At 46.7% G+C, this 23,362-nt stretch overlaps 10 protein-coding genes across 10 annotated transcripts in view; 6 read left to right on the plus strand and 4 right to left on the minus strand.

Moving 5' to 3' along the window:
- Positions 1–84, plus strand: part of ASPBRDRAFT_78426 (SDR family NAD(P)-dependent oxidoreductase) — a gene marked incomplete at its 3' end in the record, with an annotated part of 1,896 nt that extends 1,812 nt beyond the window's left edge. The window contains exon 4 of the mRNA XM_067629410.1: positions 46–84. Within this exon, the coding sequence (XP_067475026.1) occupies positions 46–84 (39 nt within the window). The remainder of the gene's footprint in view (positions 1–45) is intronic.
- A 1,113-nt stretch (positions 85–1,197) lies between these two features.
- Positions 1,198–4,033, minus strand: ASPBRDRAFT_47810 (fungal specific transcription factor domain-containing protein). The gene is made up of 4 exons (XM_067625948.1): positions 3,871–4,033; positions 3,750–3,801; positions 3,612–3,695; positions 1,198–3,532 (listed from the first exon to the last, which is right to left on the minus strand). Exons 1-4 carry the CDS (start codon positions 3,965–3,967, stop codon positions 1,366–1,368), a joined length of 2,400 nt encoding a protein of 799 aa, XP_067475027.1. The 5' UTR covers positions 3,968–4,033; the 3' UTR covers positions 1,198–1,365.
- An 893-nt stretch (positions 4,034–4,926) lies between these two features.
- Positions 4,927–7,012, plus strand: ASPBRDRAFT_58856 (uncharacterized protein; the record flags this gene model as incomplete). The annotated part of the gene is made up of 9 exons (XM_067627967.1): positions 4,927–5,030; positions 5,082–5,139; positions 5,193–5,248; positions 5,306–5,368; positions 5,419–5,716; positions 5,765–6,029; positions 6,111–6,290; positions 6,349–6,649; positions 6,805–7,012. The coding sequence occupies 9 exons, from the start codon at positions 4,927–4,929 to the stop codon at positions 7,010–7,012; spliced, it is 1,533 nt and encodes a 510-aa protein (XP_067475028.1).
- A 3,527-nt stretch (positions 7,013–10,539) lies between these two features.
- ASPBRDRAFT_47813 (type 1 glutamine amidotransferase) lies at positions 10,540–11,821 on the plus strand. Its single transcript, XM_067625949.1, has one exon. It carries the CDS (start codon positions 10,549–10,551, stop codon positions 11,548–11,550), a length of 1,002 nt encoding a protein of 333 aa, XP_067475029.1. The 5' UTR covers positions 10,540–10,548; the 3' UTR covers positions 11,551–11,821.
- An 82-nt stretch (positions 11,822–11,903) lies between these two features.
- Positions 11,904–12,262, minus strand: ASPBRDRAFT_200001 (uncharacterized protein; the record flags this gene model as incomplete). Its single annotated transcript, XM_067621385.1, has 2 exons — positions 11,904–12,138; positions 12,198–12,262. The coding sequence occupies 2 exons, from the start codon at positions 12,260–12,262 to the stop codon at positions 11,904–11,906; spliced, it is 300 nt and encodes a 99-aa protein (XP_067475030.1).
- A 554-nt stretch (positions 12,263–12,816) lies between these two features.
- Positions 12,817–13,564, plus strand: ASPBRDRAFT_68947 (uncharacterized protein). Its single transcript, XM_067629014.1, has 2 exons — positions 12,817–13,025; positions 13,102–13,564. Exon 2 carries the CDS (start codon positions 13,126–13,128, stop codon positions 13,510–13,512), a length of 387 nt encoding a protein of 128 aa, XP_067475031.1. The 5' UTR covers positions 12,817–13,025; positions 13,102–13,125; the 3' UTR covers positions 13,513–13,564.
- A 778-nt stretch (positions 13,565–14,342) lies between these two features.
- On the minus strand, positions 14,343–15,765 carry ASPBRDRAFT_58859 (alkene reductase; the record flags this gene model as incomplete). Its single annotated transcript, XM_067627969.1, has 3 exons — positions 14,343–15,287; positions 15,385–15,528; positions 15,748–15,765. 3 exons carry the CDS (start codon positions 15,763–15,765, stop codon positions 14,343–14,345), a joined length of 1,107 nt encoding a protein of 368 aa, XP_067475032.1.
- A 158-nt stretch (positions 15,766–15,923) lies between these two features.
- ASPBRDRAFT_210659 (uncharacterized protein) lies at positions 15,924–17,079 on the plus strand. The gene is made up of 3 exons (XM_067621911.1): positions 15,924–16,172; positions 16,255–16,500; positions 16,619–17,079. Exons 1-3 carry the CDS (start codon positions 16,020–16,022, stop codon positions 16,910–16,912), a joined length of 693 nt encoding a protein of 230 aa, XP_067475033.1. The 5' UTR covers positions 15,924–16,019; the 3' UTR covers positions 16,913–17,079.
- A 1,793-nt stretch (positions 17,080–18,872) lies between these two features.
- On the plus strand, positions 18,873–19,811 carry ASPBRDRAFT_58861 (dihydrodipicolinate synthase family protein; the record flags this gene model as incomplete). The annotated part of the gene is made up of 2 exons (XM_067627970.1): positions 18,873–19,204; positions 19,268–19,811. 2 exons carry the CDS (start codon positions 18,873–18,875, stop codon positions 19,809–19,811), a joined length of 876 nt encoding a protein of 291 aa, XP_067475034.1.
- A 981-nt stretch (positions 19,812–20,792) lies between these two features.
- ASPBRDRAFT_78434 (zinc-dependent alcohol dehydrogenase) lies at positions 20,793–22,525 on the minus strand. Its single transcript, XM_067629411.1, has 3 exons — positions 22,292–22,525; positions 21,785–22,234; positions 20,793–21,724 (listed from the first exon to the last, which is right to left on the minus strand). Exons 1-3 carry the CDS (start codon positions 22,340–22,342, stop codon positions 21,146–21,148), a joined length of 1,080 nt encoding a protein of 359 aa, XP_067475035.1. The 5' UTR covers positions 22,343–22,525; the 3' UTR covers positions 20,793–21,145.
- Positions 22,526–23,362: the final 837 nt, after the last annotated feature.

Raw genomic sequence — 23,362 nt, forward strand, 5'->3', positions numbered from 1 at the left:
CCTAGCCATTCACCTATGCAATTATTAGCTCAATTCCTAAAAGAGGAAAGGGAGGAAAGACTATTTTCTAAAAATATATTATAAGTTTCTTAGCTTTATTTGACAAAGAACATTAGTGGTAGCCTAAGAAGAGCCACCATCTCAATTATATAGTAGGATAGTAAGTATTCCTGGTTTTTATTAAGTATATTAAATAAATATTTCCCTTCAAACAAATCCCACGCCTACGGAAAGAAGTCAGAAAACATATTCTATTAATAAAATATCTACTTACCATGACTCTAAAATTCTAGATATTAATACTATAGCCCCATTCTATGTTAAAAAGTACCTCGGGGGCCTTATATATATCAGATTAGATTAATCCTTTATAAATATATCTGATTCTAGCCTGTCCAAGATCACATAAGACTGGCTGACCCTATAATATATAATTATTAATAAACCTATTAAAAAGAGAGAAATAAAATATTTATTTTATACTATAAAACTATAGACAACACCTTGTCTCACGGCAGCGAGAGACACAGAAAATATGGGTAGGTATATAAGATAAGGCTTTAAGTAGACATGGCAAGGCTCGCCCGGAAGGCTCAGGATCGCCCGGCTCGGCTCGTGCCAAGACAACCCTGAGCCTGCTGACTAAGACTCGCGAGTCTAAAAGCAAGCTAGCCTAAGCCCATCTACTAAGTTTTAAACTACCTAGCAAGCCTGCTAAGTATTCTTATTAGTTCTAGTATTTTAAAATCCCACTTAAACCTGGTTCAACCCAACATGTAAAAACACGTGATTTTAATCCACGCGTTAAATCAAAACAAATACTTTTTTATTAAATAATTCAATCAATTCTTAATATTTTCAAATACTAATTGAACGTAGTAAATCAGTGCAGTGAATAGATATTTTTAATATTTTTTAGTATTTTTTTAGCTTCCTAATTGGGCTAGTTCTAGCTTAAGTCAGATTATATTTAAATGATCAGATTATGGTTAAGGTTAGATTACGGTATAACGGTCAGGTATAACCACTCTATTCAAATCTAAGGATATTAGAATTAATTACTACTATTACTGTCTATCAAATTTTTAGTATTCTTACTTATAAATTGCGTGAGAGTACTGTATCCTGAAAGTTAAATTTACTGCATTCTATGCCAAGAAATCGGCCCTACATAAAGTGCAGGAACCCTAAATCCGCCGCATATGCAGCGCACCAACCCCAGTGGATCAGAGCTACGCGCTGTAAGTAGGGAGACACCGAATACTCAGAGACGCACGGATATCTTAGGGGTCTTACCAATACACTCGGTGCCAGCTAATATCAAAATATTTGATTGAAGCAATCAAACAAAATATGATGCAAGCGTTATTGGCCGAGGTTCTCTTCAAGGATATCAGCCAACGCAGTGAGTGTCTCTCCAATGACTCGAACAATCTCGAAGATATGTATTCCTCGAAAGGTTTCAGCCCACAGTCTCACTACTGTTGCGGCCATACGACGAATGCAGTAACTGTCAGCGTCGTTGCTATCCAGTGTACTTGCCATATCTGTTTCTTTAATCAGGCTAGCGATCATTCCTAGTAGTTTTCTTTCATCTTCCCGGAGAGTCTCTAGTCCCGTAGCTTGTACGGCTTCCGAAATGATTCCTAGCCACCGGCTGAGTAGAATTGCACATTCTAGTGAACAGAGCGGATGTTGAATACTCTCATTGATAGACTGCGTGTAAGCAACGAAGGGAATACCAACTCGAATAGGAATGCTGAGGGCGTGGATGCACTGAAGTACGGCTCTGTCAACGTGAAGAGAGCGTGTAAATAACGTAGATATATCACATGCGATCGACTGGGCGATAGATTTCGGGTCTTGTGATATTAAATTGCGACAAGGCGCAATGTTTGCGTTTAGACGAAGATATGCGAGTCTAAGCAAGGCTGCAGAGTTGAATCCAAGAGGCCCACTTGGAGAGGAAGGGTCCAGTGAAGTTTCCTGCGTGGCTTCCCAGGATCTTTGCCAGACTTGAAGAGCGGATTCAAATTTTTTAATTGTATCTGGATTAAAGCTGTGTCCAACCATAGTTTGCCTTTTAAAGTAGATATTTTGGATAATGGCATTGATCAAGGCATAGTTTCCAAGAGCAGAAAGAGGCTCTTCATGATGAATATCTCGCCCGGCAAGCATTTCTTCAAGAGTGGATTGAAATTGCCGCTCAGTATGACCGCATGTTTCTCTGGTGTACTGCCACTCGGCTGCCGAGACTTTCACCCATTCTGTATTGCAGTGAGGAAGCGAAAGTCCAATTTCATTATTCACGAGTAGAGGAGGTACGTTGAATGTGATGCTGGTAAGATTTGAGAGAATATAGGACGTGAAAAGTGTTCGTCGATATTCTTCCCGATGGATCCAATCCACCCAAGAGCACTGTCCGACAATTTCATCGGGCTGAGACAGCCCAGCTTCCCGGGTAAGCATCGCAAGCTGGCTACCCATCACCAAGGCATCACGCACGGCTGGAACGTCTGCCGAAGTTGCCATTGCCATTAGAATTATGAGCGTTTGCAACGTCTGCAATGGGTGCGAAGACAGACATGCGTCTGATGTAAAAAGGGACCCGTCATTCTCTACCCCGCGTTCAATGTTGATGGGGTTCACTGCATGGACACCCCCCTTTAGACGATTGGCCGAGCCGCCCGCAAGCCCAACTATAGGCATTCGAGTACGCTGTTCGAGGTAATGCGTGACAATTGCTTTGGAGGCCAGGTAAAGCGCATAGCCCTTCCTCTTCTCCACACGGAAAAAGGCACCTATCCCAGCCATTGCCAGCACAAGTTCCGGTATCAAGGTATCCATTTTGATTGTTGGAGGATGGAGGAATGGGAAATGCTCATGGAAACTTCGAAAATACCCCTCGATATAACGGGACATCGTATGCCTCGATGGGATGAGAAACTCGACAGGCAATATTCTCTCATACGACCGAATAGCAACAGATAGTCTCTCATATGTGCGCACAGAAATATCCCAAGGGAAGCTGGCTCTTGAGTCCTCAGAAGGGTCGAAACCAGTTGCGGATTCTAATTCGTTGTAGGGAAGCCTCTCATTCCGCGATGATAAAGAGTCTGGCTCTAAGGGCGGTAGCCGAGATGACAGCGAAGTAAAGGTGGAACGGCCCTGCAAGTCCCTAGGAGGCGATTCATTATTGCCGTAGGCAACGGGAAGGGACGCCACTGAGCTGCTAACACGCATATCAGCAGTCTGCCAAATATCAGACAGTGAATAATTGGTGTCAAAGAAGGTTGTCGGTAGAAAGTCGGTCATGTCACTGCTGTTATTCCACAGCAGCTCAAACTCGAATGTTGAGTATAAGTCGAGACCAATGGTGGCATCTCGCTGAAGGACCTCGGTAGATGAAGAAGGACCAAAAGTACATTCGGGCACAGGGGCGCTGGATATGACTGAGCGTTGCTCCGCAGACTCAGTATCCCGCACGAGCGAGGGTAGGCGCGATGAAACCGTGTCCCGTTGATCTGCGGGTCTGTTGGTGGCTTTCACTGGTCAGATACCGAGCCTATGCGTGATCCATGAGCGGAACCTGCCTCTCTCCTTCCATGGACATGCCCATCTCGCCGGTATGCATTGTAGTCGCCTCCAGAGGTAATTCATGATGACTGAGCCGATGGTGGCGCACAAGAAGGTCCCTGAACATTGTCAGAGAGGATCTCAGTATCAAATCGAAACGAATGGGTTTATACTTTCTGGAGAACTTTTGTCCACAGTCGCAGAGAAACGGTTTTTCTTGTGTATCTGCAGCTTGTAAGGACCACGTGCGGGGCCAATTGGGGGTGGCGGGGGGAGGGTAGCGATATAACTCACGGATGCGCTCATGTCGCTGTAAATGTTCTATCCTTTTAAACTTCATGTTACAGAATCGGCATGGGGGCACTGTAGCCTTAGGTCTTCCTCGGGCCATGGTAGGCCCAGGACACAAAAATTGAATCGTCGTGAATTCTCAGAAGGGAGGGACCGCCGGGGGTTCTCACACGCAGCGGGTTCAAAAACTAGAGTCTGGTTCAGCGAAATGCTGATACCGAATGAGCTCCATCACGTGAAAATATACTTTATATCAGACTGAGCTTTTTCTGAACCAGAACTAGCTATAGTATCTATATTTTAGGATCTTTTATGATATTTAGGGTATCAGGCATTTTTATATTATATTTTCATATTATATTTTTTTTTAGTACTTTTAGAGATCACGTGCAGAACTGATTTCGTATCAGAAATACTAGTATTAAATCACGCATATAAGCTCATCCTGCTGACCTAAGCGACGGCTTATCTGTACTGATTGCAGGGCTGGCCGACGTCGCTGGCTAGTTTCCAGGGTCTTATCTAACATACATGGCTCGACCTGAAATTTCATTACCACCCCAAACCTCCAAGTTACCCTATCATCCCTGTCAAGATGAGAAGTCAATGTACTGGCTAGTACTGAACAGACGAATAAGAACCAGATGATTAAGCTTAGTGGAGCGATCTCAGGCGTCTGTACGGAGTACGGAGTAGAGTATAGATAACTGAATCCATGCTTCCGAGTCTACCCGGAACATCAGTGCTGAGGTTCATTGGATGAACGACGAATATCCCTAACCTGAAACGTCTCAGTGGTATTTGACCCCTACCTCAGTTTATCAACTGTGAAAATGTTCAGCTTTATTTGTAGCTAGCAATTAGTTGTCCAACACCTTATCTAGGACCGGCCAACTATGCTTATCTTCGTTATATTTCTGCTCCAACACAACAGGGTACCCCACGGTACGGCCCCGATGAATTCGCCTTTGTTTCCATTATAATTTCCTTCTTGGCCTCTGAATCGAACTCTGGAAACCTGTGACTTTGCAAAGCTCATATTTCATCATCTATCTCAAAATGCAAAGCGCAAAAAAAGATGATAAGCTTAATTTTCACGCCAATGATGCATCCCCGGCAACTCCGGGACAGCTTATAGATTTGGATGAGCGGAGAATTCTGAAGTTAGTTTCCCGTTCCTTAAATGACCACTTTTCTAAGAACTTGATATCTAGACAAGGCCTCAAGCAGCGACATATACAGATGATTGCCTTCGCTGGAACAATCGGGACTGTGAGTCGAAAAGCCGTGCTAATTTTCATCTATAATGCTCATACATAAGATAGGGACTGTTTCTAAGTTCTGGCCAAGTTATAGCAAGTGCAGGGCCAGCAGGAGCAATGTTAGCAATGTCCAAAAACAACCACAAGAGCAAATCTAACCGCATTCTCACTACTAGTATGGGGTACTCAATAGTAGGTATACTGGTCTCTGGTATGCTCGTCTCTATTGCCGAGCTCAGGTGCGTATTAATACTCGCTTCTGATGAAACAGAGTATAATTTTGTGACAGTGCTCTTGTTCCGCTTAGTGGAGGCATTATTCGACATGCAGAATACTTTGTCGATCCGGCGCTGTCTTTCGCCCAGGGATGGAATATCGCATACGCGTATTTCATCTCCATAGCTGGAGAGATCGTGGCGGCTGCAGTGCTGGTTGGGTTTTGGATAAAATTGAATAGCGCCATCTGGATCACGATTTTTGGTGGTCTTGCTGTCATTTGCAACCTCTCACTTGTGAGAATATATGGGGAACTAGAACTCTCATTCGCAGTTTTGAAAATCCTTCTCATCATCGGCCTAAACCTGATGGTAAGTTTACTTAGACCGTGAGGGAAACTGTCATCTGAGAATTGGCAGGCCTTAGTTCTTGTTTGCGGTGGTGGTCCAGCTGGTAAGGTACATGGCGCCCAGTATTGGCACAACCCAGGTCCATTTGTTCAGTATCTCAATATTCCCGGAAGGCTTGGTCAATTCTTAGGCGTGTGGAGCTCATTTACACCTGCGGTTTACTCGTTTGCCAGCGTTGAAAATGTTACTATCCTCGCAGGGGAAACCCAAAATCCGCGACAAAATATCCCCAAGGCTGCAAAGCGAATCCTTGCGAGGGTAGTGATATTCTACAGTAAGCCATCCGCTATATGGTTGTTTCCATCTTCGGGGTTCCCCGCGGATATTCTATTTGAGTCGTCACTGATTGCAGCAGTTATAACAATATTGATGATTACCTTCATAGTTCCGTCCAATGACCCAGATCTTCTGAAGTCTACGGGGACTGCGGCGCAATCGCCATTTGTATTATCCGCCCAGAGGGCCGGTATTAAGATATTGCCATCGATTATCAATGCCGTTGTGCTGACGAGCGCGTGGAGCTCTGGCAACTCGAGTATGTTATGCTTTTGGCCTCTTTATCAAGACTTCGCTGAACCCGCATATCTATCCAGTCCTGATGGGGGGTTCGCGCGTCCTTTTCGGCCTAGCTCAGGAAAGGCATGCACCGTCAATGCTGAAAAGAGTCAGTCGCTGGGGTGTGCCGTATGTTGCGGTTTCAATCATGTCATTGAGTGTCTGTCTTGGTTACTTGACAAGCAACTCGGCTGCCACAATTGTGTTCACATGGCTTCAGGATTTGATTGCAGCCTACAATTACGTCGCGTGGATGGTTATTTGCGTGGTGTATCTGCGGTTTTACTATGCAATGCAGAAACAAGGGATTACAAGGGATGAGCTGCCTTGGAAAGCACCGTTCCAACCATATGCGGCATGAGCGAGTCTGATCGGTTTCTTCCTCCTTCTTCTGACAAGTGGATTTCGCACTTTTATTCACAAAAGGTGAGTCAGCTGAGTTCTCCACTTATGCGTTACAGCTTTCCAAGGCAGATATTGACCCTCCCCCGAAGATGGAGCACCCAGACTTTCATCAGCTCGTACTTGGACATTGCCATCCTTGCGGCTTTGTACTTCGGGTACAAATTCTGGAGAAAGTCTCGAATTATACCTCTAGATGAAGTTCCTCTCCGGTATTATATCGATCAGGCTCGTCAAAACCAAGAACCATCTCTTTCCCGAAAAGGGGGTTGGCATCGGTTGAATATTCTGTGGGGCTAACAAGGAGGGAGAAGAGCCAAAGACACTCGTCCGCCTACTGCATAAGATTCAATGGGAGAACGAACACTGTGAACCTTTGAATAAAAGTGGTAGACTAGGTTACAGCAATAGGCCTGAAGAAAACGTCAAGGTGGCGTGGCTGTATGGAGGTAACTAATACAAAGAGTTATCCATCATCAGGAAGTTTCATCATTCCAATCCGTTTTGCCTATACAAGATAGAATTCCACTTGCGATACGACTTAAGGATATCCTATTAAAGAAACTGCAGAAACCAATGATGACGATGAATTCATTTGCCTGATGTAGCTCGCTCTAGATATATGCTGCTATGCGGGAGCGCTGCCAGGCCTGCCGACTGCTGGAAAGTGGTTACCAGCCCATTGGACGATCGTTTCGCGAAAATCGCAGTGCGATTTTATACTCGGTTACCCTCGAATATATTGTTTAAAAAAAAAAAAAAATCCATAAAAGCATAGGGAATTGCATCGAAACAACGCCATCCTCTTTATAACCGTTTGGTGAGCGGACGCACACTACCTCTCTCACTACCTATCCCTCCATAGCTGCCCCGTGTCACAGGCGTCGCCACATTTTGCACAGCAATCCAACCCGTCAGCTGCCACACGCATGCTCGCTTGGATCAAGGGAGTACAGTAGATCTAGCATTGCACTCTTAACATGCGCCATCCTTCTTACTTCCATCCCACTGCCCTTGGGGTTTATTCTTCTCTGTGCCCCTTCCACAAATCTGGCGGAAAGTTTCATGTGGTTATGAAACTTTTAGGAATTCACTGCTATGGCTCTTCGTCATCACTCCGCTCGCTAACATCGTGCCATATGTCATCGTCTGGGCCCTCTCTGTCAGTGCATCGGTCGAGATCACCGGAGAAGGACTCGCTTGGCAATGGACCGGGTGGCCTTAACCAGACGCTGTGGTGTGGTTGCTCATCCATGGTGTCTTCCGGATTGCCTACTAGGCATTCTCTAGACATGGCGTGCCCAGACTCAGATTGCTGAGCGGTCTTTTGGGATGGTATTGAGCTCTGACTTCCCGGTTGTACCGTAGACGGGCTGTGCCTTTTGGGCCCACTTGGTATTTGAGCCTTTCGGACGACCCCGGCCTCATCTCGCCTTCACGGGTTCATGGGGTTTCTTTTCTCGAGCAAGAAATCCGTTCTCGTTGGTTCTGTTTCTAGGTTAACCGTGACCTGCTGAAAATTATGGAAAGCGGTGCTTGTATCGTTGTATCTAGGTCGTCGTCTTCGGCAGGCCTCGGTCCGACCGGAGCTGACGTGGTGTCACTGCTTACGATGTTTCGGAAATGTGGTGGGATGCGGTGGTATGCAGGGATGTCGGCCAGTGCCTGATTTGCCTCATCTAAGATCGCCAATCTTCACCGGACACCCTCGACTGGTGGGCGGTTGTACTTTATCGCAATTAGTATACTTGACTGGTATCGCCTGGCCCCGTGTCGACGGATACTTCTAGATCGGGTACATTTCGGTTCAGTTGCCATATTTAAAGATGTTGGGACAGCGTGACAGGATATATCCCGGTTTTAGGCATTTTCTGAGCTTTGCCTGTCCCCTAAGATAGATATACAAAGTATTATAGGTCTGCTTTTTCTATAGAATGCTAGCAGTGGTTGTACAGTTACCCATGACAGAGCTGATAAACTTAATCAAGCTGATAGTATACTCAGTCGTGTTTGCTAGCTAAGATATTAAATTTATATACTGCTATTTAATTATTCTGTCTTAGCAGTTTAGCTATGATATTGTTTATTATCTCTGGGGCAAGTTTCGTTCATTTTCCAGATATATAATATATTATTGCTTCTCACGGCGGTTCTTAGCCTATCAAGTCAGGTCTAAAGGCTTTTAACTGTTTAATATACTTATAAAGGAGCTTTTCCTCTTGCAGCACTGCTTGCTACTGTAGCCATATTATCTGATAGTAGTTTTTAAGCAGTAATAAAGGTAGCCCCTCTAGCCAAGATTATAGATCATTTTCTCTCGAGCAGTTATTACTTTTTAATGCTGTGTCTGCTCGACCGGCTTCCTAGGTGAAAGCCTGCGAATTTTCTCGCGATTTGGCCGTATCTTTGCTATAAATTCGCGGTCCTCGCGAAGCTCGATTCCTGGTACCGTAGGAGACAACGTGCTCTTGCTCTAAGCATTAGGTACCTCCGCCTTACCTGAGCTGCGTTGCCAGTCTCTGGCTCAGAAGTCGTGTCATACTGCCGCGGAATTCGCTACCATAGAGAATAAAGTTATTAATATAGTATTTATTATGTTTTTAATGGCAACGAATGCGGGGAGAAACGCGGGGAGAAAAAAGGAACTGACATCTGCCATCTTGATATCACTATAATCGATCCAGATGTTGGTGATATCGTGATAGATGGATATGTTCGGCCGTGGTTAACGCAAACTCGGGGTCGAATCCGTGGACCTCCATAAGCCACGATTTAAAAGCGTCCACGGAGGGACACTCAAGTCGAGCGTGCATGCCCAGCTTTTTAAATGTGAAGATTCAGCGTCTGTTGGAGGAGAGAAGGGAAAGAAAATTTTCTGAACATAGGCGCTACCAGCCAACTCACCTTTCTTCATGCAAGAGATGAATTCGCCCACCAGGAACGCCGTCTTGACACGGAATCTGACAGGCTCCTCGGTCATCGTCCGCACGAGACGTCCAAGATCATCCGCCGAAGTGAAGGGCATCTTCGTATCCGCATCGACCGGATAGATCAACACATTATATAATCCTGGCGATTCCTTCTGGGGACCTAGGACTTGGGGCAGGTCGTTCTGATAGTAGGCGGAGAGCCACACCTCGGAGTACAGACGCGGTGTTCTCTACTTTGCTAATGAAGTGGTACATATGATGGTAGAGTAGGTAGTGGACCGGCTGCTGGCGCGGACCGGGCAGACTGCTCCATATCAACTCCAGCGTATCCGAAGCCATCGCGATCGCTGCCTCTACAATGGCCCGGCCCCGGAGATACTCCTGGTCAGGATCCTGGGTATCTTAAAAATTGGTAATGGCACAGATAAAATAGGGGCCCGTCACTGCCCATCGCAACACCACACCATTATTCAGATTGGCCGTGACCATATCGACGCCCTCCTGCTTGCGGGCCTGAGCTCGTACAGTAAAGTGATCTTTCTGCTACAGGAGCTGACGGACAATAACTCCGCTCTTGGTATCTCCAACAGCGGAAACATTACATTGATTTGGGGTCTTTTTTTTCTTTCTTTCTTCCTTTCTTTATTTATTTTTTTTTCTCTCTCTCCATGGCTCCAAGAAATGACAAAGTCGTTTGGGACCGTATTCGTTTGTCGTTCCGTTTGGAGGGGGAAAAAGGCTGGGAAATACAACCCCAACAAACTCTGTTTAATCAGGAGAACGGTGATCCTAGCCCATCATTATTCGCTACGTGTCCAATCGAACTAGGGAGAGTGGAAATCAAGGCATTTATCTCCCCGCCCATGGCCGTTAACGGACCATGGATTTCTCTGCTGTATATATTAGATGTACATTTCGTGCTCCCAATCGCATACATCCCTTCCCCTTCCAGCCATGAAGAGACACCTACATCTTGCCATCCTTGATGCTGACATTCCTGCTCGGGGACTGTTTGATGCGCGCGGTCTCTACAGTGCCCAGTTCCGCAAGATCTTGCAGGCAGCCACATCCCGTCTCAATGCTTCCAACTTGACCACCGACCAACCAATAGACCTGTTCGTATCGGCCTGGGATATACACGGGGAGTCCTATCCCCCATACGACCGCCTCCACCGACCGACAGCAGAGGGTGCAGAAACTACGTCGACCACTAGCACCGGCTCCGAGTCGGACCAGCCCATTGGGGCCATCCTCATCACCGGGTCGGCGCCTGGAGTCTACGAGATCGAGCAGTATCCCTGGATGCGGCGTCTCGAAGAGTACATTAAAACCGTGTTTCGAAAATACCCCCACGTGCGGATCCTCGGCTCCTGCTTTGGACATCAGTTGATCGCTAAGGCGTTGCTCCCCGAGGGCAGTTCAGCCGACCAGTTCGAGATTGTCGTGGAGAAATGCCCACTTGGCCGGGAAGTCGGCATTTACGCCGTCCAGGCCGATGCAGACTTTGCCAGCGCGTTCCCCGTTCTCGACCGTCTACCTCGGCGAGAAATGCGGATGCAGATGATGCACGGCGACCGGGTCGTGGTCTACTCGCGCAGAGAGCAATCCAGTTGTGGGAACAAGACCGTCTCCCTCCCGCAGCCGTGGAAGAATGTCGGGAGCACGTCCATCTGCCCAATCCAGGGTCTGTATTATCCTCAACGAGTGCTGACTTTACAAGGCCATCTTGAACTGGACGCCTTTGCCATGACTGAGACTTGTCGTGAGTTTGGGCGGCTGCTGGGATGGTCGCAGGCGGAGTTGGGCCTGTATCTTCAGCAGGTTGGACCTGACGTCCAACCTCGCCAGGATGATGCCGAGACCATCGCTGAGGCATTAATCTGCTTTCTGGCGGGGATAGAAGTTTGATCCTGCTTCCACCAGACACATTGAATGAATGCAATGTACTTTTGGGGTACAGGATTGGAACGAAGAAAATGAGACCAGCAATGGCCTATTTCAGGCTATTATTACAGCCCACTTATTACTGGAGATTCATCATTGTAGGCTTATCGGTATATTTCTCTTGTCCATTGATCATAAGCTTAATAATTTCAAAGAAAAATTTGTTTCTCCAAATGTCATGCCTACAAGACAGGCGGGATCATATTTTACCCACAATATATTTTGCACAACACCACACCCCTTTCTAGCTAATCAGAACTACAAACTTACCTGAAAGTAGTGCGTGGTCACTCTTTCCAGGAGAACCTCGGCCTCATCTAGACGAATGGTAGTGAGATGACGCCCACGCGCTCGCCCACTTTCCAGTCGGACCTCATATTCGGTCCCAGCACAGCGATGGTTCCCGCCGGCTCATGCGACGGCAACATGGGTAGTTTGGCGTTGTGCACTCCTTGGTACACTTGGTAGTCGGTGTGGCAGAAGCCCGACGCATGCACGCGCCACCAAAACCTCTTCGTCGCCAGGTTGCGGGACAGCGATATCTTTTCGCAACTTGTAGTTCCCATTAGACTAAAGTTTTTTTTCCCCTTACATTCAGCAAAAAATCGGACGGGAAAGAATTGTCGTGCAGCACTAGGAACGCCATCATTACCTTGGTCAAACGCAGCGCCCGCATGTTGAGTCGGCCCGGTCGTTGACGACATGGTGCAATTGTCTCACTATCAAACGAATACAGCATACGATGGGCGCACTGTTTGCAAAAGCGGAGAATAATCTAATCGAGCTCTATCTAATTAGTGCCACGGTCTGCCGAGGATTGTCATTTCATGTGGCGGCAAGATTCTTGTGGGAAAGAATGGGAAATGAAATATGACGTCCAACTTACGGAAGGGAACAGAAGCCAGGACATTCATTCATCCAGATAGAAATCTAACATTTTTGTTGTCTTACTGAGCACTAACCTATAGACAGACACCCGAGTCAATTTTTGACCCCAACTGTCAGATTGAAGTAAAGTTAGATCAATAATTAGGTAGACCCACTAAATGTTGGCCAGTGATATCCAAGTTCCTCTGCCCCCAATACCTAATAAACCCGTATGGATGGAGCGGGGAAAAAAAGAAACCCCAACCCCCCCCAAAAAAACAAGTTCTCTAGTTTCCAGTCCAATTGAAAAGGGAATGATAGCTGCTGATTTGTCACCGTTCTACCTGGGAAGTTGACTATATTCTTTTTCGAAAAGTGGAACTTGGCCTTAGGGCAGCTTTGGAGAAGAAAATGCATTTGACTCTCGAATTCAATCAATCGCGATAACATTGCGTCTGATAGTGGGCGGTGCCATATAAACCAACGTTTAGTAGACCTCTGCCTGCCCTCAGCCCAGATTATCATTCTTCAACGCATTATCTTGCTCAGCAAAATTCATACGTTGTCATCCGGTATGCCGCGTTTGGAACCCTATATGAACCATTCATTTCCCCCTAAACCTCTGGCGCACAAGCTAACTTGGGAAAGGTCCCTACAACACCATTCTCCATCATGTCGAAGAACATCAAGACCATTCCCACCTCTGAGTTTGACGAGGTCATTGCAACCGTCATGAAGTATGTTGACGGTCTCCGCATCGGCGACTCGAAACACGTTGCCCAGGCTTTCCACAAGGAGGCCATCATGTATGGCCTCCACGGCTCCAACGTGCTGGGCGGCCATATCAAGAACTTGTACGATTTCGTTGATCATCATGGCAAATCACCTGATATCAAGGTCCGCCTTGATGTTCTCGCTATCACCCCCACTACCGCCGTTGTCCGGGTGGACATGGAGAAGGATGCAATGGGCGCCGACTACACCGATTTTCACACCTTGATCAAGCTCGACGGCAAGTGGGAAATTGTTGGCAAAGTGTTTCACCTGTATGAACACTAGGCTGGGATAGTACAGGTGATCCCATATACCTCCGCCATATCGAACTAAATCTAATATCCACATATCGCCATTTGCTACAACCATCACTGCATAATTTTCTATCTTCATTTGCACATACTGGATCTAACTTCCCGTAATCTCTTGCCGGATATAACCTTTAAATCAAAAAGCTATAACAAATCAAGTCCCGATTCTTGCAGAGAAAGCAGTAACTGGATTTCCAAGGTAATCCTCATATGCCCGGTAGACAATGAAATGCATGAAACTATCCTTTTGATATTATCGAAGCTTTCAAAATATTTTCTCTTGTGCAATGAATGTTTAGCCCGGATAAAGTTTTGCAATATAAGTTAATGAACTTTTTCTTGGAAGTAAAAAGAAGAGGTAAATTAAAATTAGCAGTAGCCATTAGATTAAAGCCGCCCAAGACTCTTTATATCCCAATTATAAATATTCATGGACTAGGTCACCCAAAACTGAAAAGTAACAAAGTAGTCTCCGTCTTTTCTTAGTCTTGATTTATTATTTAGCTTCGTACCATGTCGTATAAGCTTTATCTAGTCAATTGATTGTATAGATCTCGTTTCTATATAGTGTCATGGAAAGGAAAAGAGGGATAATTACTCTGTACTATTGCTGCAAACCAATGTGGTATTCTAATCATGAATCAAACTCAACCGGTCTTCCTTGCTCCCGGTCGCAGGAATGATAGTCCTCTTCTCCCAGTCAAGGTAGCCATCGCGCTTGTCGTTGTTGCGCCATTTGCTGCGAGTCGAGGTTAGCATTCCACTTCGAATAATTAAGCACAACTCAGGGCAAGCGCAGACTTACTACCACCAGAACTCATCGCCCGGCTGCTCTCTATACAACTCCTTAGTCCGACCCGCCTTCAACTTTTCCACATAATCAGGGTTGTAGAGTAGAGGCCGCCCAATGACCACTCCATCCATACGACCCTCTCGAATCCACTGCTCCGCCTCCTCCGGTTCGAACCCCGTATTGCCCAAGACCAACGTATCCTTGAGAATAGGCCGAAGGAAAGCAATCGCATCCCACTCCACCCCACGCGGCCTCCCATTAATCATCAAGTCATAGGCCGCCCACCAACGCATAACCTGGACATACGCCAGCCCAAGCTTATTCAGGGCCTCACAAAAGGGCCCATAGGTCGCCTTTGCCGCTTCCGGAGACGGATTCCCATCTGCATCCATCTCCCCCATATCATTATACCCACCGCAGGGCGCAATCTTCACCCCAATCCGACTATACGGGAACACCTCATTCATCTTCGCCAGACAGGCCAGCGAGAACCGCATCCGCTTCTCAATCGACCCGCCCCACTCATCTGTCCGTCTGTTGCTATGCGATTCAAGGAACTGCATGGGTAGATACCCGTTAGCATTGTGGATCTCGACTCCGTCGAACCCGGCTTCCTTTGCGAGCCGCGAGGCGCGCCCATAGAGCTCAATGATGACTTGCGGGTCTTCAATGGGAGTGGGCGTCGTGTAGCCGGGGGCGCCGGGCACGTTGCGGAATTTGCCCCCACGGGCAGCGATAGCCGAGGGGCCAGGCACGGGCTGGCCGGATTCTCGTTGCACACGGGTACCGGGATGCGCTACGCGGCCGACGTGGTGAAGCTGGCAGAAGATTAGCCCTCCGCGGGCGTGCACGGCGTCGGTGACCCTTTTCCAGGCATCAACGTGTTCTTGGTTGTAGATACCCGGCATGAAGGTCCATTCGACGCCCTGCGGGTAAATCAGGGCTGCCTCGGAAAGCTTCATATCATGAAAAGAGTTAGTCACTACAGACCAAAGAGAAAAAGCCCCAAGACATGGGACGGGAAGTTGAAAGGAGAAACAACTCGCAACACACAATTAAGCCAGTCCCTGCACGCTCACTGTAGTACGGAACATGGAGGTTCTCTCGAGGCACATTATCCCGATTCCGCGTCAGGGATGCCATAACGACCCTATTCTTCAGAACCAGGTCTCCCATTTTTATGGGCTCCAGCAGGCGCTGGAAAGGTTCTTGATGCGAGCCCATTATGCCTAAGGGGTATGTGTGCGTATGACAGACGCGCTGCGCTGTTGGAATTTAAGGTTGGTGGAGGCAGTGGCAAGTCTTGTTTTGACTTTTGTCTTTTCAAAAATTATACACCATCTTTTTATAGATGCACTGGTGTTATCCTGTTCGAACATGACGTCCGGTGAAGAACGTGGTGGGAAGTAGATACACCTGGAATTTCTGCCCCATAGTGGGTGGAGCCCCTGGAGACGACATTTTAAAGCTTGGACAGATTTGTAATCCCTCCAAGCATTCCACCACAGACTAGACAAGAACGCTTATGAAATACCTCAAGCTTGAGGACAGGAACACCAAGGATACAACATAACTGCCCACTTGTCAATCTAGAATCTCACCTTTCATCGAACTCAACCCTCCAAACCACGCTAGTTGACTGTGGCCACGATATTCCCCCCTCTCTCCCTTTGACCTCCTTGGCTAAAATGCTCTTGACTATTGACTATCAGGCCCTCCGCGATTTCAGCGGACTTCCAGCCATCCGCAAGATCTGTGTCAGCAAGGGCACGGGTTTCAGGGTTGCGAAGCTCCCCACATTGGCTGACGATGTTCTACAACAGCTACAGGCACTCCCTGAAGTAGGTTACAAGAACAATAATCACCCATCTCGATGGACTTTTAATGGTATTTCCTGTTCTCTCTAACCTACCTTCATTACAGGGAACACAGATATTCAGGAAAGACCTGGTGAAACCAACCGAGAAGCCCTCCACCACAACCACGACAGCCGCCGCCATGACCTACCTGCACGCCCTCTCTCACGAAGTCTTCAAAAACATCAGCCATGCTCTCGAGCTCCCATGGGAAAATTACCTAGGGGAAATGCACGAGTTTCTAGTACCGTCCCAGGACCAGCTGCGAATTCTGAATCCGAAGGAACCAATCCCAATTCGCTGGTCGACTTTGGTATTTACCCCCTTCCCCCAAACAGAACCACATTGCCTCTCTTTTTTTTCTCCTTTCTTTCTTTTGTTAGTTCAATATCACTAACCTTAGTTTCCCTCCGTGGGAAAAAAAATTCTAGACAATAATTATAAACCTCGGCTCACCATCCACAGCGACCGTCTTGTTCGGTAGTGCACTCCGCGTGTTCTCCGAAGAGACCATCGCCAGCTTGAATGAGTCGACTATCGACCCTAATCTTCTTCTCCTCCCGGATGGTTCATCTGTCGCGGCGGGTCGGAATTGGGTTGTTTATTATGTACGACCAAATGAGGATGTGTTTTATACGCGTGCGGCAGGGGCGTTGATGACGCCGTTGAGTAGTGAGGAGCATGCAACGAGGAAACGGGTGCGGGAGATTGACATTTCCGTGTAGAGAGGAGGGGATATGGGGTAATCGGTTCGTTGGTTGATCTATATATATGACTCGATGGTTAAGGTCTATGATTTGCTGCTTGATTAGAACATCTTGTGTGTGTATGTATCCTACAGTTTGACATGCGCCGCACCGAGGAGGCGCCGGACAACATGGTTGATCCTCTCTAGGGCCTGTATCCCCGGCTGCTTCCTCCGAAGCTTTAGCATGATTATAAGCCTCAAGTACTTTCTGTACACTGAAGCCATTCAAACCACTCGTTTAGTATTTGTTATGCTTCTGATATTTTGCCTTCTGATGGCTTCACATAGTTGATGGTCGTCGTGTTCAAGAAGAATTGTACAGTTGAAAGCAATCTCCACACCTTTAAAGATGCGCGATAAAGCTTCCTGTATTGCCATAGCCGGAGGATCTTGTTAAGCCGTCGCCCAGTCCAAGGGAGAAATGGTGGCGATGAGCGCGCCGCGGGATATCCCGCTGGGTCGTCCTGCCAACAATACCCCTCCCCCCCTCCGGGGGGCGGATGAGCCGGTGTCCAGTGATATTGCCGTTGTAAGTCTTGTTGTTCTTGTATGCCAGTGGCGAGACAATCTGCGACACTGCTGGGCGGAATATGTCGATTTCGCATATAGAGGACTAGATGCTTAGGGCAAGGGAATATCTGTTCATGTGCAGACATAGGAAGAGTACGACGACACATCATATCACCATCACTATTAGGTAATATTGTATGCAAGACAGATCGTATACACTCAGTTGCTGCTTTGGTTCAACGCAAGTGTTTATTAGAATCAACTCACCCTCCGCTCTCCTCTCAAAGCAGGTTAATTTGGTAGTTGGAGCGGTATCGGGCAGGCGACAGAATAGGCCTATAAGAACGGCTACTGCGCCTGCTACGTTCAGTCAACAGTTGAAGGCTAAAGCATGTACTGAAAAACATCGAAACCAAGGTTGGAAGGATCTTTCGCAGGGTGAGGATGTGCCTTGAAGTTACTCGTGAACCCATGAGCCTCATCCCGAAGGAAGGCTGGTAGCCCAAAAAACGAAGACTCGGCGACGAGTAGGGGACAAGGGTCTCTTGCCTCAGAGATGTCCCAACCTATTGTTTCTTGTCTTTTGCAGGGAGAATAACATGAAGCAGCAAACATTGGGTTATAATGACACAGTCGATAACCAAGTGATTAGGGCCGAAAGTAATCGTGATTTTGCCACTAACAAGGACGATACCCACCAATACCTTGTCTGCAAGGTAATGGAGTAAGCAATAAAATCACAAATAGGGGAAAATATGTTAAAGGCCGTGGAACTATAATCATATCTCCTATCTTCTAACGATGAATCTAGTTAGAACACTAAATGGGCCAGGTACCTTTTGTTCTATGTATCCACTTCCACTTGCTGCAGCAACCCCGAGCCCTATCGGAGAAACTAACCAAGTCCCACTAGGCCTATTTAATATTCTTGGACCTTTGGTAGACTGGGATTAGAAATCTAACTTTCCTTGTTCACTATTGACAAACTTTCCTTTCAATTTGCTAGAAATGCGATGTTACGCAGGGTTCCTGGGCGTTCGTGCAAGATACGTCAAAATGGCAGATGAAAGTGGACCCACCTTACGATCGAATTTTTGCCTGGTTTGAGTGCAAACAGCTAAATGTTCCGAAGAGTAAGGACGCCATTTTCTTCTCCAACTGTTGGAGACGGATATCTTCTCATCGCATGTTCCCCCAACAGCTTCTAGTTTGTTTCCGTTCCCCACTCCCCACCGTGACGGGGCATATTCCTATAACGACAACATTTCACTGCGTACATGTTGAGAGCCGGGGAAGTTTTGATCAGACCCAGTTGTCTTTGTACATTTAAGGATGACACCCCCAGCCTTGCCGTTGACCGAGTGGACTGATTACAAACCAAGCGGACACTAAGCTATCTGTTTTCCTTCTGCACCGACTTCACCACTATGTCTGCTCCTCCCACAGGTGTCTGGTGCCCTGTAGTCACCTTTTACGACGCAGAAACCGGACTGTTAGACTTGGAAGCACAGCGGCAGTATGATAGCTATCTTTCCAAGACAGGCCTGGCCGGCCTGGTGATTCTAGGAACCAACGCCGAAGCGTTTCTGTTGACAAGGGAGGAACGTGCGCAGCTTATCGCCACGGCTCGCGAAGCTGTTGGCCTTGAATTTCCTCTGATGGCTGGGGTGAGTGGCTTTTCGACCATCCAAGTACTCCAGCTCATCGACGACGCCCATAAAGCCGGCGCCAACTACGCCTTGCTTCTCCCGCCATCCTAGTATGGCAATGCCACCACCCTGTCGGTCATCAACGCCTTTTATGATGAAGTTGCCAGGAAAAGCCCCTTGCCAATTATCATATATAACTTTCCTGGAGTCTGTAACGGCATCGACCTCGATTCAGAGACAATCGCCGCTCTCGCCAAACGGCATCCCGGAAAGATCGTCGGCGTGAAGCTGACTTGCGGCAACGTTGGCAAGATCACTCGCCTAGGGGCCGAGTTACATCCGAAAGCGTTCTCGATTTTCGGGGGCCAATCTGACTTCCTCCTGGGAGGACTGGCCGTCGGTAGTGCCGGGTGTATCTCCGCCTTTGCCAACGTGTTCCCCAAGACCGTGTCGGAGATCTACCGGTTGCACAAAATTGGTCGGACAGACGAAGCTCTCCGTCTACACCAGCGCGCCGCATTAGCCGAAAGTCCCTGTAAGGCTGGTATTGCCAGCACTAAGTATGCGGTGGCCATATACAGCGCACCGGCGGCAGGCATCCAGCAAACGGAGAGCAAGCTCAGACCTCGCGCCCCTTATTCCCCCATATCCGAATTTGCCAAAGAACATGTGAAAGCTCTGATGGGCTCCATTGCTGAAGTTGAGGAGTCCTTATAATTTGCTCCTGTCTTTGTCGGATGGACTGACGCTTCTGTGTGTCTGGCTGCACTTTGCTCCCCGAGTAAAGTATTCAATTTCGGCCCGACAATATGAACAAGGCTTTTGGCTTACTACTACCTAGAGCCTATCTGACGAGATTTAGAGACCTAAACAACCTTGAATATATTTATACATCTTTATTCCATGCTTTCCTCTTTCGGTCCGATATAATTATATTTATGTTCTCAATGTATGTAAAGAAATACTGCAGCCTTAACATTCTGATCATAAGGCGAAATTCCAGGATTCAGAATTTGCTGGCAATATACTCCGTTATTTTTATATTCACATTGCGCTGGGTTAGATATCTTGTCTTCTACATCTAGCTATATTTTCATCAAAGTAGCTCTTCTCCGAAGTGCTTGGCATGATCATCTGTGGTAGCCAAGACTCGAAGTTCCCGAGCTCGAATGGAAATGGTTGCACTTAGAGCAGAAATTGGTAAAGGCAGAGCCCAACTTAAACACAGCACGATCCTACATCGTGGAGGGTTGAAGGGAATGGTTTTCTTTAAGGATTAGAGCCGCGAGCCGAACTTACTTCCGACGAGCTCCTAGTCAGGAGAGTTGGATTTGCTCACCGGAAACGCCATCTTGGCATGGAATCTGGTACACCGCTCATGAACTTTTCTGCTTTTTTACCGAAGTGAAGGGCATCTCTGTACCCTCACCGACCAGTAAAGAACAGATATCCCTGTGATTGTTCTGGTAGGCAGAGAGCCAGATAGCCGACCATCTCTGTGATCAGCAGCTGCCGGCCGGTAGTCGGTAACACTCTGTTACTGAGGAGCACAGTACCTTTCTATTCGCTCCATGTTCTCTTGGATTATTGTATAGGTTTATTGTGCTATATACCATATAATATTTACTTGAGAAGTTCCTTATTGCCAGTATCTAAAAAGGTTCTCCAACAAGCTTTACTTGCAACTTGTCGTTTGGCCCGACTATGACTGTGATGGTAATACCCGGGCAGCGTAGGCTTGGCTGCCTCAACATAGAGCTAATTAAATGTTCTAGACTTATGCCAGGCAATAATTTTCGGGGAGCTTCCACAAATTTGGTTTTAGGCATTCGGTTTACACCGCAAGGTAGGCGATCTTTGTCTCTTTAACATTATTGAGTGTGAGTGTGGGTGGGAAGGTATCTGATTTCGTACGTAACACACAATGAGGGCGTTTCCGAGTTTTTAAAAGGCTTCGGATCTGATATGATAGACATTTCGAAGTGCTTTTTTCAGTTGTTCATAATTTTCTTTTAATTTTTTTTTTTTTTTTTCATCCACTAGGCAATCCATTAGACTTGAATAACCAGTCGCCCAGTGAATGAATGAGCAGCTGCCTGCTCAGGAATATCCTCTCCCTTCTCCAAGGGCAATAAGGTAAGATGGCTGACAATTCCGTTTTCGGAAACCGCCTTGATCATATTCTTGACTTCGTTGATAGGACAATGCAACGATCCTTTGACGACGATTTCTCGAAAGACGAGGTTGAAGGCATTGAACTGGAATCCAGATTCCGGTAAACCAAGGACCACGCAAACACCCCTAGGTTGAAGGCGGTGTAGAGACCAGTCACTGGCTGGTACATCATCAGTGCAGACCACAGCGCCATGCAACCCAATGCCGTCCGTGAACTCGTCAATCCTTTTGGTGGCATCAGGGTCGTTGAAGTCGACGACAAGATCAGGCCTAAGGTGAGCAGGTACTTCACAAGAAAGCTTTAGACCAACATCGCGGTTGTCGACAGCAACGACCCGCAAGCCCCGAGCTTTGGCAAACTGAATGGCCAGCACGCCAAGGCCCCCAATTCCGACAATTGCGACCGACTTTCCTTCCTCCAGTCCGGTCTCCTTGATAGCATTCCATACGGTGGCCTAACAAAAGTTATGGAGTCAGACTAGGCCTATTAATTTATGTTGGGGAAGAACACATACACCGGCGCACATCAAGGGTGCTGCCTGTTCAAAAGACAAGCCATCTGGCAAATGCACGAGGGCATTGTCTGAGGCGACCATGTACTCAGCAAAACCGCCATCGGCTCCCAAAATACCACTCATGGTCTTTTTCTCGCAGTAACGGGCATCCAAGGAGCCATATGTCTTCATTCGCCATCGGCATCCACTGCAGAGCTTGCAAGGGTTTCTAAAATTGAGCACCCCAACACGGTCATTAACCTTCCAATCACCTATGACATCGGATCCGAGCTTCACAATAGTACCGGCGGGTTCGTGCGAGCCGGTGAAGGGTAATTGTGTTCCATATGCACCTTGGTAGACCTGGTAATCGGTGTGGCAGAATCCAGCTGCCGCCACGCGAATAAGGAGCTCTCGTGGGCCTGGAGTAGGTACTGGAACATCACTGCAAAGTCGGTAGTTCTCATTGTACTAGCCATGCGTTAGATCAGGATGCAAATAAATTAGGAGCGAAGGCATATGGCGTACCTTCATCAGCCTTAGCGCCTTCATGATCCCTGGGATCTGTTCCTGGGCCATGTTTCGTCCGTTGTGTTTGTGAACACCCGAATAAATGCCAAATTGGCAGGTATTTGTCAATATCAAGTATTGTCCCTGAGAAGGAATTTAAGGTGATGAGCTTTGAACGGGGGCCATATGGTAAAATAATTTGGATTTTCCGCATCAGATCAATATTCCCCTCTCCCTTGGGGTGAGAATTCACGGTGTTGGGGGGGGTTTTGGGGTGACCCGGTTTACTGAACGTGCCACCGCCCCACCCATTGATTAATCTAAGAACGTAGTCGCGAAATGTGCTTTGACTAATCAACCATCAATTTACGATTTACAAGAACTTCCACCTTTCACGTTGCTTGGACGCATGCCAACAGATTATGCTTGTTCAAATTTCATACTGACAGTAGATGTATTGTTTGCCGCCGCAGGCCGACAGCATTGATTTGTGGTTGGGGTAAAAATTGGCTGATGCCCCATAATTTCCTAACCTCCATTTCTTGACTGGGATAATGGCTGAGACCGGGAGTTGTGTAAAATGATATATATAAATTTATTAAATGTATTTTTATTTTATTATATTATATTATATTTCTAGTTTAATTATTTAGTTAATTAATAACCATATCTCTTAATTATATATTTTATTTAGTACTGGAGATACCCCCGTTAGTTCCTATTATAAAATTAAATTTAATGGATAGAAATATAGAATATATTTAAGTTATTATAATAATAGTAGAGCTGGTGCCTATCTGTCTATCTAAAAAATAGATAATTATAATATTATATTTAGTTATATTTTCTAGAATAAATATACTGGGATTATCAATTTACAGGTATTTACTAGAGTATTTAATATCTAGTATTATGTTACAGACCCCTGCTAGTTAAGCTACTAGCGAGGCGGACTCGTCAGGCAGAAAGTACTGATAAAGGCAGCGCTCGGACAATCAGCAACTTTTATTAAGAAGAACTGCGGATTGCTATAATAATATCTAGAATAGCTATATATCATGTAATTATCTACTATCAAGCCTACCATCA

This window comes from Aspergillus brasiliensis (genome assembly GCF_001889945.1).
Source record: "Aspergillus brasiliensis CBS 101740 unplaced genomic scaffold ASPBRscaffold_15, whole genome shotgun sequence".
NCBI classification, from domain to species: Eukaryota; Fungi; Ascomycota; class Eurotiomycetes; order Eurotiales; family Aspergillaceae; genus Aspergillus; species Aspergillus brasiliensis.

Excerpts from the sequence above, each read along its gene's own strand:
- ASPBRDRAFT_47810 (XM_067625948.1), bottom strand. The coding sequence starts at position 3,967 with ATGGCCCGAGGAAGACCTAAGGCTACAGTGCCCCCATGCCGATTCTGT. Across the intron at positions 3,802-3,870 it reads ACAGCGACATGAGCGCATCC|ATACACAAGAAAAACCGTTT; the intron begins GTGAGTTATATC and ends TACAAGCTGCAG. Across the intron at positions 3,533-3,611 it reads CATACCGGCGAGATGGGCAT|ACCCGCAGATCAACGGGACA; the intron begins GTCCATGGAAGG and ends AGCCACCAACAG.
- ASPBRDRAFT_47813 (XM_067625949.1), top strand. The coding sequence starts at position 10,549 with ATGTACATTTCGTGCTCCCAATCGCATACATCCCTTCCCCTTCCAGCC.
- ASPBRDRAFT_68947 (XM_067629014.1), top strand. The coding sequence starts at position 13,126 with ATGTCGAAGAACATCAAGACCATTCCCACCTCTGAGTTTGACGAGGTC.
- ASPBRDRAFT_210659 (XM_067621911.1), top strand. The coding sequence starts at position 16,020 with ATGCTCTTGACTATTGACTATCAGGCCCTCCGCGATTTCAGCGGACTT. Across the intron at positions 16,173-16,254 it reads AGCTACAGGCACTCCCTGAA|GGAACACAGATATTCAGGAA; the intron begins GTAGGTTACAAG and ends CCTTCATTACAG. Across the intron at positions 16,501-16,618 it reads CAATTCGCTGGTCGACTTTG|ACAATAATTATAAACCTCGG; the intron begins GTATTTACCCCC and ends AAAAAATTCTAG.
- ASPBRDRAFT_78434 (XM_067629411.1), bottom strand. The coding sequence starts at position 22,342 with ATGGCCCAGGAACAGATCCCAGGGATCATGAAGGCGCTAAGGCTGATG. Across the intron at positions 22,235-22,291 it reads AGGCGCTAAGGCTGATGAAG|TACAATGAGAACTACCGACT; the intron begins GTACGCCATATG and ends ACGCATGGCTAG. Across the intron at positions 21,725-21,784 it reads CACCCTTGATGTGCGCCGGT|GCCACCGTATGGAATGCTAT; the intron begins GTATGTGTTCTT and ends AACTTTTGTTAG.